The sequence below is a fragment of the Aphelocoma coerulescens genome, chromosome 2 (assembly GCF_041296385.1).
Source record: "Aphelocoma coerulescens isolate FSJ_1873_10779 chromosome 2, UR_Acoe_1.0, whole genome shotgun sequence".
Taxonomy (NCBI): domain Eukaryota; kingdom Metazoa; phylum Chordata; class Aves; order Passeriformes; family Corvidae; genus Aphelocoma; species Aphelocoma coerulescens.
Window position 1 is genome coordinate 33,975,434 of NC_091015.1, and position 15,914 is coordinate 33,991,347.

The 15,914-nt window shown below is 55.5% G+C and overlaps 2 protein-coding genes across 2 annotated transcripts; one reads left to right on the forward strand and one right to left on the reverse strand.

The window, feature by feature from the left end:
- The first annotated feature begins 553 nt into the window (after positions 1 to 553).
- Positions 554 to 4,069, forward strand: LOC138105672 (homeobox protein DLX-6). The gene is made up of 3 exons (XM_069005786.1): positions 554 to 914; positions 1,840 to 2,033; positions 3,818 to 4,069. Exons 1-3 carry the CDS (start codon positions 554 to 556, stop codon positions 4,067 to 4,069), a joined length of 807 nt encoding a protein of 268 aa, XP_068861887.1.
- Positions 4,070 to 12,779: 8,710 nt separating this feature from the next.
- LOC138105673 (homeobox protein DLX-5) lies at positions 12,780 to 15,121 on the reverse strand. The gene is made up of 3 exons (XM_069005787.1): positions 14,767 to 15,121; positions 13,350 to 13,534; positions 12,780 to 13,112 (listed from the first exon to the last, which is right to left on the reverse strand). Exons 1-3 carry the CDS (start codon positions 15,119 to 15,121, stop codon positions 12,780 to 12,782), a joined length of 873 nt encoding a protein of 290 aa, XP_068861888.1.
- Between the last annotated feature and the right edge of the window lie 793 nt (positions 15,122 to 15,914).

Below are 15,914 nucleotides of genomic sequence, written 5' to 3' on the forward strand. Positions count from 1 at the left end.
GCTGCCGGCTATGACGTCAGGGGGCTGAGTGACCAATGAGGGAGGCGCTGCCCTCCGGAGACGAACCATTCGACTTGTGCGCGTCCCTGCCCTTCGAGTCGGAGCGCCGGAGCCCCAACTTTCCCGGCTCCCACCTTAAACTGCCCCCACCCTCCACGTCCCCCCCCCACCAGGAAAAAAAAAAAAAAGAAAAAAAAAAAAAAAACAACACCCACCCCACGCGCCGGGGGGATGAAGGAAAAGAGCGGCGCAAAAAAGCGGCGGGAGTAGCCCGCCCTCCCCCTTCACACACCCCGCACACCGCCCTCCCCTTCCTCCCCTCCCTCAGTGAACGAGGCCCCTCGCACAACGGCTCCTTGGAGAGGAGGGGGGGAAGAAAAAAAAAAAAGGCGGAAAAGAAAAAAAAAAAAAAAAAGAAAAGAAATTAAATTAAATCACCGCCGCCTCTCCAGCGGTGCCGCGGCGGGTAAGGGGAGCGGCGGTGGCTGGGCAGAGAGGAGGCAGAGCGCGGGGGGCGAGCCGGGGAGCACCGCGCTCTCCCTCCCAAACTTTGATGATGACCATGACTACGATGGCTGACGGGCTGGACGCGCAAGACTCTTCCAAATCCGCTTTCATGGAGTTCGGGCAACAGCAGCCGCCGCCGCCGCAGCCGCCGCCGCCGCCCCACTCCCAGCAGAGCTCGCCGGCAATGGCCGGAGCCCACTACCCTCTGCACTGCCTGCACTCCGCCGCCGGCTCGCACCCGCACCACCAGCATCACCACCACAGCTCGCCCTACTCCGGCAGCGCCGGCTCCTACAACCACCGCTCGCTGGCCGCCTACCCCTACGTGAGCCACTCGCAGCACAGCCCTTACCTCCAGTCCTACCACAACAGCAGCGCGGCCAGCCAGACGCGGGCGGACGATGCAGGTGAGCCGGCACCTCTTCCCGAACCCGCTGCCAGCTTCTCCCCCCGCTCCCTCCATCCCCGGGCCTCTTCCCGGCCCCCCCCCCCCCGGGCACCTGCATAACGACCCCCGCCGTGCCCCCCGCTCCCGCCGAGGCAGGCGTCGTCCCCGGGTGCGCGGGACGGCGGGGAGAAAACGCGGGGGGTTGCCTGTTTCCGCGGCCCCTCCGCGGGCCTACTGCTGCGGTACCGGCAGCGGGGCCGCCGCGCTCCCACCGCGCCAGCGGCGGCTGCTGGCGGTACCGCGGCGCTGAGCACCGGCGCCTTCCCCGCTCTCCCCGCGGCCGGCGGCAAGGGGCTGCACTCGGCGCTCCTTTGTTACGGCGGGACCGGCTTTAGGCAAAATTCCTGCTAACACCTGAGGAGTGAAAGTTTCCAGGCGAGCGGGTCGCATTCCGCTCGGGGGCCGTCTGATTTATGTATTTATTTTTTTGCAGGGAGACGTACATATCCATCCAGAGGGGCACGGGAGGGGGGCGGGGGGAAAAAGCATTGTTAAAAGTCTCGGACTGGTGATTCACTGACCACCAAACTGGCGACGCGAAGTCAATTAGCCGAGTAAAACCTGGATGGCCCTGGAACAAGGCATACCTTCGCAAAGCCAGAGCTGCACTTTAAATTTTTAAAAATATTTTTGTTTTTTTTTTTTTCTTCCCGGGAAGAAGGAGAGCGTGCCCACTATGCCCGGACAGCTGTTTTTTCTCCCGGTAGCTCCCAAGCAGCAGCCTGTGCCACGCACGCCTGTAAGGAGACGCAGCCTGTGCCTACGCCGTGGGGTTGAACAGGCGTCGGGACAGGTTTTGGCGTTTTTAGGAGCCATGGCTGCCAAAATACCCGCGTTTAATAGCTAAGGAGGGTGATGTTTCAGCTGTGTTGTTTTGCTTGCAGATCAGCAAAAAACCACAGTGATTGAAAACGGTGAAATCAGATTTAATGGAAAAGGGAAAAAGATTCGGAAGCCTCGAACCATTTACTCTAGTCTACAACTCCAGGCTTTAAATCATCGCTTTCAGCAGACTCAGTACCTGGCACTTCCAGAGAGAGCTGAACTGGCAGCTTCATTAGGACTTACCCAGACACAGGTAATTACTGGGAATCCCAAATCACTGAAAGCCTGCTCGAGCAACAAAGGCCAAGCAAAGTATGATGCTCCCCAAATATTTTGGCCTCTGTCGGGAACGGTAGAAAAGGTAACGCCACACGGTTGCCATCTCTCTGTGCTAGGACTTACCTAATGCGCGACAGAGATCGGGCGACCGCAGAAGGAGCTGAAAGTGCCCTTCCCTCAGCCGTCTGCGAGCGAGCGCTCCCTTTTTGATGCCACACATAACGTTTTAAAATTGCCTATATTTTCGGATAATTCCAGCACCGAGATGCAATTTCCCAGCTGTGAAAAGGAGAACAAAACAAAGGCAAGGAATCGCTGGGCCTGAGGTAGAGCTAAAAGCAAAGCTGCCTCGTAGCAACGTATAGGTAGAGGGGAAGCAGGAACGCGTTAGGAAATACCTGTTAAATCAATAGTTAATTCACCTTGGATGACTAACGCAAATGCAGTGGTTAGCCTTGGGCAAAATGTACGGAAGGTGATAATAGATCTGAAGATCAAAGACAGCCGTGTACAAAATTATGGCAGGTTAAGCCATAGTTAAGTGTGGTTGGAGTAGCTGTGCCATTCTGCTAATTTAAGCTTGAAAGACATATGAGGCATTACAGGCTTACCTAGCTGGGGTTTGTGGAGAGGTGCATGGATAGATGGGATCAATTCGGGTAAAATGTTATCATGTGAATCTGTGAGCTTAACAAATAACTTCAGGATTTTATCATTGTCATTGGTAACAGTCTCTTCCAGGCAGTGATTTTTAAATACTCAGCAAACATTAATGATGGGAATGGGCCTGATGGTTTTGCAAATGGGATTTTAGTATCCTTAGCATGCACGCTCTGTCTCACTGTTGTCTTGCTTTCTCTCTCGCACGCACAGATTTTTTTTTTTTTAGGGGCCCGATCCTGAGCTTGCAGCTAGAGAAGAACCCTTGCTTATCCCCTAACATTATGATTGCAAAGTTTGAGAGGTCAAATACGCATGGGGGGGTTGTTTTCTTTGTTTGATTGATTTAAAATATATATTGTGTATACATGTCTTACCTATATATAATTTCTATAGTAATTCTGTTCTACCAGTGGGCCTGATCCTTGCTCACCTTATCGAGTGCAGGCTTCCTCTTTGGGAGTTCTGCTGGGTAAGGTGCAGGATGAGACCCAAAGCAATGCTGATATACTATTACTCACAGAGAAAAAAAATTATTCTTTCTTTAATAATACGTTTTAATATAAAGCTGCAAAACTGGTCCCATTATGCCTCCTCCCCCGCCACATCAGCGTGGACTGCTTGATCTGATCGTGAGGATTTTGGATGCGCGATTTCTTTGTAAGATGCCCTTTGTCTATTGGCTCTTGTCTCCTGGCACAAAATCATATGATTGCCCATGTTTGACAACAGTTTGCCCGAATGATCAAATGACCTCCAAAATTCTGAATGAGGCGCTAAAACAGGACACCTCAGAGCATGTAGTCTGTTTCAGCCATAACAATCTGGCCTGCCAAGGGAAAACAACGCTCCAGGTTAAAACCTGCATCCCTCTCGCTTTCCATCTCTGCTCTGCCTCCCCTGTTCTCTCCAGCTGCATCCAGAGCCCGAGAGCAGCCGTAGCTACCCCTCCTTCCCCTCTCCCCATCCCCAGCTCCACACCCGACTGGCGTGTGCCCTCAAGACCTTCTCCAGATTAGACCCCCGGCCCCCGGGGTCTTTCCTGCTGTGCCCTGGGCGCTGACGGCAGGCTAATATCTAATGCGTTTCGGTTTACAGGTGAAGATCTGGTTTCAGAACAAGCGCTCCAAATTCAAGAAGCTGCTGAAACAGGGCAGTAACCCCCACGAGAGCGACCCTCTGCCCGGCTCCGCTGCCCTCTCCCCTCGCTCTCCAGCTCTGCCTCCAGTCTGGGACGTTTCAGCCTCTGCCAAGGGAGTCAATATGCCTCCAAACAGCTACATGCCTGGCTATTCTCACTGGTATTCTTCTCCACATCAAGACACAATGCAGAGACCACAAATGATGTGAATTGTCCAAGAGAAATAATCTCCCAAGAACGCCTCGTCTCGACATGGCAAGAAGTTCCCCTGCTTTGCCAAGCCGTGCCAGCTAACAGGCTCTGTGTGAACTTGTAGATGCGGCAAAGAGACAGAGTGGCTTTATTTTTTTTTTTTTTTTTAAGTAACCTCAGCGATTGATCTTGAACAGAAAGACACAATTTTCATTCTGGCGCACAGAAGACACTTCTCTTTAGGATATTTTCCTTTGGACTCCAAGGCACCAGCCTCTTTCTCTGTGGAGTATACGTCAAAACAAACTTTTTACAGACTTTGCCCACAAGAACCTGAATCTACCATGGCAGCCGTTTTTACTTGTTTAATGAGCTAAAGACATTACATGATGAAAGAGAGACTAGTCAAAGCTCCTTCATTTTTATTCACCAAATCCGGACTGGGGAAAGGATTAACAGACAGAAGAAGTGATTTTAAAAAAATTAAGATGGGGGGAAAAAAAGGAGAACTGGTTGAAAACTGCAAATATACTGTAAGATTAGAACATTACCACGAAGCAAAATCTGCATGCTTTCTCAAAATGTAATGGGCTGCGGCTCAGAAGAAACCACCGTCTCTCACGCGAAGAGCCCCCTCATCCGCACAGACCTGCACCCGCACACAGCCGGACAGACTCCCGGAGACGAGCAGTAAAGACAGAGCGAGGGATTCGCGGCCAGACCCGCCGCTGCGGGCTGGGGAAGGAAGGTTCAGCGCTGCCCGGCGGCAGCCTCAACCACTGAGCGAGAGGGACCTTTCCCCGAGCAACCTTTCTGTATATATTGTTGAATTTTAGTTGTACATATACTTTGTATGTTTTTGTCTTCTTTCGTATATAGAGTAAAAGCCACAAAACGCCCGCCTGGCTCCTATTTCTCTTAACTTCAGCGGATCCCCACCTGCCCCGACTTGCCCCCCAGATCAGTCCGGGCAGAGGGATCCTTGTGCCCAGCTTGGCTGAGTGCACAGACACCCCTACCAAAGCATATATCTGCGAGCAAAGAAAGAAAAGAGAAGTGGGATGGGGTAGCTGGTGGTTTGGTTGGTTTTAAGGCTACGATTTAAAGACAGGAGATACCGAGTCCACAAAGATACGCCTAGACGAAGTTCCTAATCACCCGGCCATTTCTGCTGCGATCTCAGTGCTCCGCTGCTTAGCTGAGCTGAGCCTACTCGCCGAGGCAAAGCTCAGAGCCCTGTCTTCCTTCCCAAAGGTTGGAGACTCCAAATTATTAAGAAAGGAGGCGCCCTCCTTTGTTTTAAAGAGCAGACAATGCAAGCTGAGGAATGTTTTGCAAAGCACTGAGAGGTGCCCAGGCACACAACACGCTGTCCAGCCAGCTTCAGGCGCACCAGCTTGTGGAAAGCACAGCAACTACTGACAATGAAAAGCCTTTTCCTCATCCAAGCTGGATGCCCCATACTGCGAGAATTAATGTCTAGAGACCTGGGCATCCTTCAAATTATGAACCTTGAAACCACTGAGCCATTTATCAGAAGTCAATAGAGATCCTCAGAGTGCTCCATATAATGACAGCTACATACAGTCGTGCAAAAGGACAGTCACTATAATTAGACACAAAGCAAAGACTACTTACCAATATACCAGTGTTTTGGGGGGTGTTTTTTGGTTTGGTTTTTTTTTTTTTTGAGCAACTTCCACGCTCAGTCAGTCTTCAGAGTGCTTTAAAACCGATCAGTCTTGTCATTTTCTACCATTCGTATTGTTACATTAGGAAAAATGTTTTCTTTTCTTTTTTTCCCCTTCCCACTGTGAAACTTTGGGTTCAGAGCTCCCCAGGATCAATTCTGAACAAAGCCTCCAGCTGCAGTGCCATCCAATTTGAAGCAGACATTGGGGACAATTTAAGGTTTTTATCCACAAGAAGGTTTTTTTCCATTCTCTTAAATGCAGCCATAATTAGAGTAATTTTTCATGTAGCCCGCTGATTACAGCGTTTTTACCGTCAAAGATAATTACCTGTAATTTTCTTCCACTTTTAATACTAAAAAGCCATCTTTATTTAGATTCAGGAACAGGAAAGGCGAAACAAAAGAGGAAAATTATTCTGTTATTCATACACAAATTGCAGAGACGTAGGGCCTAAAATTGAAAATTAACCAAAATTATAATGCTGAAAAGAATGGAAGAGGCTTCAGAAGTACAGCTGGTAGTGGGGCTCACTGAATTATTCAAATGACACTGGAGAGAAAGCTACCATACATTTAAACCAACAGCATTGTGTGCATCTTTCAGAAAACCCCGCTTTACACCCCCCCGCCGGCCCCCGTGCGGGCTCACCCTCGCCTCGCAGAAGGGCGGCGGATGCCCTGGTGAGCGAGTCCCGCAGCCCGGGGAGCCCGGCCCAGCCGAGCCCAGCCCGGCGGGTCCCGGCCCCCACGGCCCCGGCAGGCACCTTAACCCTTTCGCTGCACTCGCCCAGCGGGGACGGCGGCGGGCGGTCCGCCCCCGCGCTGGCGGGCCCGGGGGGCAGGGGACACAGGGGTTCGCTGCCTCAAGTGGGCTTGCGGGGGGCCCGTCCTCCCCTGCACGCCGCGCGTGGGTGCCGGTGCGGAAAGCCTCTCGATGCGTCGTGCCCTCCTCCCCTACGAGTGATTCCTCAAATAGGCTCAGAAAAAAAGCCCAGACAACAAGCAAGCAAGCGAACAAATAAACAATAATAATAATAATAATAATAATAATAATAATAATAATAATAATAATAATAGCCCCATTAGCTTAGTAGCGTGGGAGAAGGTGGGAAAGGTAGGCCTTCCCGGGAGCGGGGTGGGGGCGAATGGCAGCAGCGGCTCCTACTCGCGCGGCAACCGCCCCGGGAGACTCTCGTGAAACAGCGTCATCTATGGATGGAGCAGCGGCAGCTCCCCACGCCAGCGCCAAACCTGCCGCCGCCGGGCTGCCAGCGCCGGCTCCGCCGCCGCCCGCCCGCCGCCGGGCTCCACCGCCCCGGGGCCGCGGAGAGCTGCGGAAAGGCGCGCCGCCGCCGCCCCGCTGCGGGCACGGGCAGACGGGCCCGGCCCGCGGCTCGCACGGTTTCTCCGCCGGCCGCCGAGTCCCGCGCTGCCCCTCCGGCAGCCCGTCGGGGCTCCCGCCGCATCCCCGCCCGCGCCGCCCGCCGCCCCCGGCAGCATCGGGGAAAGGGGGCGCGTATCTGTCGGGGTCCGGCCCGGCGAGGGAAACCACCGGCGCGAGAATGACCGCGAATGTGGGGGAGCAAAGACGGAGCGTGCCTCGACGGGCAAGGCGCGGAGCAGTCACAAACCAACCCCAAAACCAAGCGAGCCCCAAAACTTACCCCTCTGAAAATCTGCTAAGCAAGGATCGGGGTCTAGAAATCTATACTGAACAGAAGCAGTGGAGAATATTTTTCTGAGTCTCAGGGCAGAAGCTCTTTCTCTATATTCTTGGTTGAGTGAGCACATCCAGGTGTGAAATTGTTTGCACACCCCAGCACCTCTTATATTGCCAGCAAAATTAGCTGTTATTACTGTCACTGTTTAGTGATGGTTAGCTTGATAAAAAAAACCTGCTGTAATCAAGACCTGGCGCATCTTTGCAAATTACAGATAATTGTAAACGTCCAGATTATGATAATAGCATCCTAATCCAGCCTGCAATATAATTATTACAGAGTGTTACATCTGAAACTGTCCAGTAGGGCTAATTCAGCCATTATTTAGACCCTATTTTTGCACTGCAAATGGGTTGCTGAGTTGAAAATGTACGATTGTAATTTCACGGGGCACTCAATGAGTAATGGTATAGGGAGGGAAAAATACAAAAGTGAAATGTGAACAGTAGCGATCAAATCAAACTCTGAAGGACAAAAGACTGTTTGATTCATAGGGAATGAGAAGAGCGGGAATTAAGAAAATAGCAAATCAGTGGTCTGCAGCGTTACGTGTCCAAATCTCAACGAGTGCGAGCCTGATGTGAAGTCAGGGACTGCTGGTTCGGCTCCCGCCTTGCATCAGTCCGCCTCTCGGCTCGGCTCTTCCCGGCAGCCTCTCCCCGGCACCCGAAGCATCCCCGAGCTCCCCACCCATCCCCAAAAGAGGGCTCTCCATTGTCTTGTGCCTTCTCTCAGGTGACTGAACGTCACTTTCGGGCAAGAAGCCTCCGGAGCTTCGGAACCGGGAGGAGGAGAGTGCGGGGTGCGGGACCTGGGCTCCGGGCACTCTCCGCGGCGGGCTGTGGAGCTGGCGGCCTTTAGCGCTCCCGCGCACCCGCTGGACCGGTCCTCAGGGGTCCTTAGGGAAATTATCACAGAACCGACTCAATTGTAATTAATTAACCCAAAGAGCCTGGCTAACAGGACTACCTGCAGCTAGCGAGGTTAACTCACTGAGCTAGTTGGCTTTCGACTCCTGATTAACTTTTATTAACCCTGGACACGAAATACACAAATCCGCTTCATTTTTTAATGGCCTAAATCATCAAAGCGCGGTTGCCGCCCGACCGGTTTGTCTCCGCAGAGTCCAGATGAGAAGGGGCAGCGCCCGGGGCTGGCCCCATGGGCAGCAGTGCTGCCGCCCCGGCTCTTGCTGGCCTCTCCCGGCCGCAGCCGCTCCTGGCAGCCCGCAGGAGCCTTTACTCTGCGCCCTTTTCTCCATGTGATTTAGTAAAAACCAGGCGAATAAAAGAAAGCTCAGTGGATAGAGAGAGGCGAAAGCCCTATAAAACACGTTATATGGTGCGTGTCGAGGAGACCGTAAAGATCTCCTGGAATGGAGACCCAGCTCCACAACCAGGCAGAGGATGCCGCTGCAGAGCACGAAGCCAGCTCAGGATCCGGCCCGACGAGGCTGGTTGAGCCGCCCTGCAAAACCCAGGCTGAGCTTTAGGCAGCCTCTCCGGGAATGCCGAGGGGCAGGCGGCAGAGGAGCGAGAAGCCACCTCCAAGCTCGTCTTCGCCAAATGCTCAATCCGTTGAAGGTTCCGGCCGGGGCCGGCACTCTGGGCCCTCACCTGAAGGGGACTAAGGAGGTGAGGGAGATGGGAGTTTTACCCGCGGCCTTGAAGGTCGTGCCAGTGGAAGGTGTTCTCACAGACAGCAGGGGCGTGGGTGTGTGGTGGGATTTATCAGGTCTGTATTCCAGGCAGATAAACGATTGTTTATCCTCCCCGAATCGCATGTAAATAGACGCGCCACCGAACAAAGAGAAGAACTATTTAATTGATGCAACACGGATTCTCGCTAAAAAAAGAGAGAAAGGGAGGCTTAATGTAAACTTCGCGTTTCCTATTTTCACGGCTCTTATCTGACCTATAAAACAGGCTGAGTTACTGCAAGCAATCGCTTAAATGACTGAAAGCAAGAAGAGGGGGTTCCCACACTCCCCCCCCCGCCCCGATTTTCCTGAAGCAATAGATCTCCTTTCCGTAATCCACAACCGAAACACCTAAAGTCTGTCAGTCGCAAAATTGCGTGGCAGAAATCTTTAATCGATGCCACATGTGGGATGCACTCTGGGGACACAGCGCTGCCGGCGGTTGAGCGGGCAGAGCGCGGAGGCCCGCGCAGGCAGCGCGGCCGCCGGGGAGCTAAAGCACGAGGGGAGTAAGAGGGCGACAGGAACGCCTGGCAGGCGGGCTGCCCTGCCGCGGTGACAGGTTGGAGGGGGCGTCTTTTCTTTCCCCGGGAAGGAGCGGGAGGGAAACGGAGGCGCTTGGCGAGGAGGCAGCGCTTCCCGGCTGCAGGCTGTGCCCGCGGGCGGTGCGGGGATGCCCGGCAGGGACAGGGGGGCTCGGGCGGAAGCGGGAAGGTGCTCCTCCCGCGACCGTAGGTGGGGTTGGCGGGCACCGTGTGTGTCTGGGTGTGGGTGATGTAGGTGTACGTCCCAACCGGGGGCTAGCGCAGCCGGGGGTGGTGTGCTGTGGGTGTGAGAGCCCCAGGGGTGCCGGCAGTGCCAGGACCTCTCGATCTGGGGCAGCGGGGGCTGCAGGCTGCTCTGTGTATGTGTGTCTGTGTGTCTGCGCGTCTGTGTGTGTGTATGTGTGTGTGTGTCAGGCCCTGTGGCTTAGCCCTGGAGCCGCTCGGCACCCACAGGAATGTGGCTCCTCTCGGCTCCCCGAACTGCCCCGGCTCCACATGGAAGTGGCCGCCAGGAAAACAGAAGGGAGGGGAAGAGGGGGAGGGGCGGGGAAAGCCCCGAGCCAGCAATCCGCCGAGCCCAAACCCAGCGTCAGACAAAGGACAGTTCATGCCATCCTTTCCCGGGGAGGCAAGGGGGGAGGCCTGGCCAAGCTAGGCTCCCTCCGGCCGCCGCCGGAGCCCAGGGGGTGCACCCAGGCGGGAAGAGGCGCCGGGGTGTGCCTGCCTGTGTGTGCGGGGACAGAGAGGACAGGAGCATCCCCCTCGGCCCGGGAGGAGGGGCGGCCATAGACTCCGAGTGTTCATCGAGGCCGGGGCCACGCCACGGGGAGCCCCGGCGAGGACATTTCTTACCCTCTCTGGGGGAGGGATGCCAGGCTTTTCCCGACCTGCCCAACACCAACCCGATCTGGGAGGAGGAGAAATTAAGGAGGGAGAGGGACCGGCATGGAAACCGAGCCGAGATGACTCGGCTGGCTTGGAGAGGCAAGCGATGCCTAGTCCAGCGGCCGCAGTGTAAATTCCCATCTCTGTCCGGCATGCTGCCTGCCGGCATTCCACCTTCCCGGAGCTGTTCCTGCTCTGTCCGTCCGGGCCCTCACGGCCCCGGCAGGTTACCGTAACCAAACAGCCCCGCGGCAGCTCCTCAAAGAAAGGGGTGGGTGAACCCACCTGGGAAATCGACTTCCACCTCTTGTGTCCAAACCTTTCTGCAAAGGGAAGTGACCTCGGGGAGAATCTCTTACTGCAGTTTGAATGCTTGTCTAGAGGGAAATGAGGAAAAGAACGGAAGAAAATGAAAAGGTCGAGTTTTTCAAAAATTTTTTGCACCGCATGGAAGTGAGCAGAAGAGACAAAGCCGACCTTTTCCTCAGCCCCAGAGTCGCGGAAAGTCCCTGAAACCTTGCGCGTAAAATGAACAGGAGACGGTCACCAGAACCGCAGAAGAGATGGGGAGCGGCGGGGCACCGCGGCGGGGCGGCCGCTCTCCGGCAGCGGGCAGGGGTGGGCAGCCGGCCGCGGCCCCCGCCGCCCTGCCGCCGGCACCCCCGCACCCTCCCCTGCGTGCAGGGAGCACAACCGAACAAACTGGTCTATTGTACTGCAAGACATTTACCAACCCCCAAACCTGTTACAAAACAGCAAACCCGGGCTTCTTTCTTTGGGGAGAAAACTACGCACACCACACTCACGCACACGCACAAAACATGGCAGGCAGGAAAGGAGGGAGAAGAAAGGAGGGGGAGGGCAGCGGGGAGGAGGACTGGAGACAGGTAAGTGCGCTCCAGGGCAGGAGCGTGCCTTTTCAGGCCTCGCCTCCCCCCCTTCCAGCACTCTCCTCGCCAGCCTCGGCTGCCAAAGGGGCATCTTTCATCTCGGGGATCCTTCCAGCGACGCCTTTGGCACATTCGCTGCTGTCGCCGTACCCCGCACGGCCGTGAATTACCGCTGCCCCCCAGGATAGGGGTCCCCGTGGGAACGTGCTCCGCCGCGGGGGCCCCGCGGGCCTGGATTTCGACTGGAAGAGAGCCCAGGGTCCGAGCGAGTGGTCTGCTCCAGTGGGCAGTGCTCCGGCCATCTCGCCCAAGCCGTGCCTCCAGCACCGGGCAGAGCTAGCGACTGCTCTGACGCGAGGGTATTTTCCCCTAAATCGGGTAGAGATAAAACAAAACCAATAAAAGTACCTCTGCAACGTCCCTCCTTCAGTCGGAGCGGCCGCAGGCTTTTAGCAGGAGCGAGGGGAGCGGGGCCCTCATTTTATCCTTTTCTCATATTTAGTGGCTCCCTTTGACGGAAACGTAATTTGTATAATTAGCCGAGCGCACACGGGCGACTGATGGGCTGTGGAGTGTGCAGCTCTCGACGCTAATTGCTCTCGGGGATTCAGGGCGGCTTAAGGCGAGAGATTTGCTTTCTCGCGTCAGGATGGGCAGCTTTCCCTTCAGCTTAAAACACTATGCAGTAAGACGTACGTGGTCTTGCCAGAGACCCTTTCCCAGCGGGGAGAGAGCACCGCCGCCCTTCGGCTCGCCTGCGGGTACCTGCAAGGGCCAGATCCTGCCAGCACGCCCGGACTGTGGTGGCACTGCACGGCACTGGAACAGAACGTGAACTCTCAGCTCCCATCCTCTTTCCTCACTTTCTTTCTGCAAGCAAATTAGTATTATATTTTTTCCCTCTTATTAACAGAAGAAGGGGTAATTTGGAAACGTTTCTCGTGGTCGAAATAATTTTATTTTATTCAGAATATACAGTTTAATTCCTCTATCTACAATTATTTACAGGGTTAAAATAACATTGAAAAAAGTCTCTGGAAAAGTTGAGGTCATAGATTTCAAGGCACCAATGATAGTGTCCACAGCTGAGCCAAAAATTGTCCGTATTGTATAAAAAAGGGTTTCCTTTGAAATGCAATAAGTTACATGCACAAGCTTTACACATTTTAATCTTTTTGTTTCTTTTCCCTTTAAAAAATTCCCCATATGCATTCCTTTCGTTATTATTCCTTAACAGTAAAACACAGGAGTCCAAGGAACAACAACAAAAAAAAATAATAATAAGGGTCAGGCTCTAATAAATCGTCCCAGAGGCCAGCGCTAACGGGTGCTGTAGGGAGCCGTGGGGTTGGAGGTGGGAGTTGATGGAGTTGGCAGCGGGGTACCAGGAAGTGGAGCTCTCCAGGTAGCTGGATGCAGGGGACGGGTTGGAGTTTGGAGGGTGAGCGTGTGCGTGGGCATGGTGGCTGAGGGAGCGGGACGAGCCCTGAGGTTCCCAAACCGCAGGTGACTGTGGAGAGTTGCAGGCCATGGGGTCGCTGGAGCTGGGGCTGTGCTCCGGAGGCATCTCCCCGTTTTTCATGATCTTCTTGATCTTGGATCTTTTATTCTGAAACCAGATTTTCACCTAGGAGCGGGGCAGGAGGAGAGAAGAAGGGAGGAAAGAGGGAGTGGGGAGGGAAAGCGACACCATTAATGCCCGCCTGGCAAGCCGGTGCTTCGCGGCTGCGGCGCCCCGCACCCCGCCGCCCTCCCGCCCCTCCGCGGGGGCCGATCCAGACCTTCCCGCGGCACCGGGCTGAACCTGGGGTTATGGACCCGCCAGGCCGGGCCGGGCAGGGCCCAGCAGAGCCACTCGCGGTACCTGTGTCTGCGTGAGTCCCAGGGAGGCTGCCAGCTCGGCCCGCTCGGGCAGGGCGAGGTACTGGGTCTTCTGAAACCTCCTCTGCAACGCTGCCAGCTGAAAGCTGGAATAAATAGTCCGGGGTTTGCGCACTTTCTTTGGTTTGCCGTTCACCATCCGCACCTCGGGCTCCGCCACCTCCTTCTCTGCACGGGCGCAAGAGCGGGAGAGAGACGCAGACGTTAAGTTCGCGACAGGCTCCTCTCCGCGCCGCGCAGCCTGCGCCGCCGGGGCGGCATCCCGCCCGCGGGCCGGGCCGGGCAGCGGCGCCGGCCCGACGGGCCCCTGCGGCTTCCCCCGGGGTTCCCGCAGCCGGGCGGCGGCCCCGCGCAGCCTCCGCCGGCTCCCCGCGGTGAGACGGGGGGGAACCTTCTCCCTCCGCACCGATGTCGGCCACCCCTGGCCCTCCTCCGCCTCCCACGCCCGTCCCGGGCATCCTGCCGGGCGCGCAGCGCTGCGCGGGCGGGAGCGTAGGGCATGCGCGGCCGCCGCGGGCGTTGGGAGGATGGTTGGGGCCCTGCTGGGAAGAGCTCGGTCCGGAGCGGAGTCGGACCCAAGGCTTTGACCACTTCCTCCGCACGCCCGCGCCTCCCCCCTGCCGCCGCCGGCGTGTCCCCAAGCGCCGCCGCGACCGCACTCGTCCCAGCCAAGCCCCAGCCGCTTGGCTTCACCACGGGTTTATTTTTTTTTTTCTTCCTGACCCCTTTTTCTTTTTCTTTTTCTTTTTCTTTTTCTTTTTCTTTTTCTTTTTCTTTTTCTTTTTCTTTTTCTTTTTCTTTTTCTTTTTCTTTTTCTTTTTCTTTTTCTTTTTTCTTTTTCTTTTTCTTTTTTTTCTTTTTTTTTTTTTTTTTCCTACAGCAAGTTACAAATAAGTAAAGCACTCAAACCACGACGCTTTCTGGTGAAAAACCCTCCCGGCTTCGCAGCCCCGCCACGGCTGGGCTCCCCCTCCCAGTCTCCTCCCCCGCCCCTCCAGCACAGGGAGAAGGAAACTTTCTTCAACACCGCGAACCTGAGTTTGAGACACGCAACAAGGCTCGGCTATTTTCTCCCTCTTCCTGCGGGGGGAAGGAGGAGGGAGGTAGTCGTGAGGGCCCAGGGGCAACTGACAGAAGCGCTAAAGCACTAGTCCTACGATTTGTAGTTTAGATCATGCGGGCTGGTCAAAAAGAGTAGACCAGTAGACCAGCTCTCCACTTTTCCCCCCACCCCATAATTTTCTTTTCTTTTTTTTCCCAATTTATTTATTTATTTTTAGTTTCCCTTCTGGTTCATGGAAAGGCGCATCCCCGTGGTCCGTGGGTCAGGGATCTGCCGGGGCGCGCTCCCCCAGCCTCCCCAAAGCCACGGGAGCTTCCCACACACTCCCGGCCCTCACCTGGCTGGCTGGCGGAGCTCTGGACGCGGTTGTAAGCCCCGCTGTACTGGTGGTAGGGGCTGGCGTAGCTGTAGTCTGCATAGGCTTTGGCAGGATAGTTCCCGGCAGATCCGTTCATGCCGTGGTACTGATACTGGTAGGGGTTGAGTGCTTTGCCGTAGGAAGCCGAGGTAGGCGAGCAGTAGCCGTGCGGGGCTCCCCCCGCCGGGCTGTAGTAGTCGGAATCCGTAGCCGAGGACTCGGGTAAAGTGGGAGATTCCTGGGACGGGTGGTGCATGGCTGCAGCCGTCTGAAAAGGAGCTTGGAAGTCGCCGGATCTGATGTTGGGGACCCTTCTGTCAAATACTCCTGTCATAGCTCGGAGCCGGCGGCGGGCTGGGGCTGGCGGCGGGGCTGCTCGGGTCTAAGCAGACATGTCTGGGGGAGGAGGCTGCGGCGCGGTGTCTGTCTCCGGCAGACTGCTGGCTGGGGCGCAGCATAGGCTTGGTTAAATCCTTAATTGCGCTCTTACGCACAGCAGGGTGGATCGGGTTCCATTGGCCAGAGCAATCGGGAGCAGCGACACCCTAACTCGTCCAACTAGTTTAGCACAACAAAGCTTCGGCTTAAAAAAAAAAAAAAAAAAAAAAAAAAAAGAGGGGGGGAAAAAAGAGGAAAAAAGTCCCATTCAACCTCTTTTTTAAGTGAATACCAACAGCAATCTCCGAGTCGGAGCGTCGCGATTGGGAGGTTTCCGGCTCCCCCCACCCCTGCAGCCGGCGAGGGGGCACGGCGAGCCCCGCCGCCCTGCAGCCCGGTGCCCCCGCACCTCCTCCCGCAGGGCCCTGGGGGAGGGCTGCAGCCAGGCAGCTCGGATTTGCTGTCCGCTCCCCCCTGGCTACGCTGATGGCTTGGGAGCACCGCACCGGGCACTCCTGGTTCCCAACTCGATTTCTGATCTGGTGACAATAACCATCAGTCTGACCGTGCTGTTTCCCTCGGATCGTCCTCCTTCCCCGGGGGAACGCCGTCTGGGACCTCCGCGCTAAATACAGCAAACCCTATTACCCCCAAGTATCTTGAATTTTAGTTACATCATTTCCTGCATTTCCAAGACCCTAGAACGGCCCGGAGCCAGGCGGGAGACTCCCGGCATGATGCCCTGCCGT

What these genes read in the sequence shown, in the direction of transcription:
- LOC138105672 (XM_069005786.1), top strand. Translation starts at nt 554, where the DNA reads ATGATGACCATGACTACGATGGCTGACGGGCTGGACGCGCAAGACTCT. An exon ending in GACGCGGGCGGACGATGCAG is followed by an intron (nt 915 to 1,839) that starts GTGAGCCGGCAC and finishes TTTTGCTTGCAG; the next exon opens with ATCAGCAAAAAACCACAGTG. An exon ending in TAGGACTTACCCAGACACAG is followed by an intron (nt 2,034 to 3,817) that starts GTAATTACTGGG and finishes TTCGGTTTACAG; the next exon opens with GTGAAGATCTGGTTTCAGAA.
- LOC138105673 (XM_069005787.1), bottom strand. Translation starts at nt 15,121, where the DNA reads ATGACAGGAGTATTTGACAGAAGGGTCCCCAACATCAGATCCGGCGAC. An exon ending in GAGCTCCGCCAGCCAGCCAG is followed by an intron (nt 13,535 to 14,766) that starts GTGAGGGCCGGG and finishes GCGCCCGTGCAG; the next exon opens with AGAAGGAGGTGGCGGAGCCC. An exon ending in TGGGACTCACGCAGACACAG is followed by an intron (nt 13,113 to 13,349) that starts GTACCGCGAGTG and finishes CCCCGCTCCTAG; the next exon opens with GTGAAAATCTGGTTTCAGAA.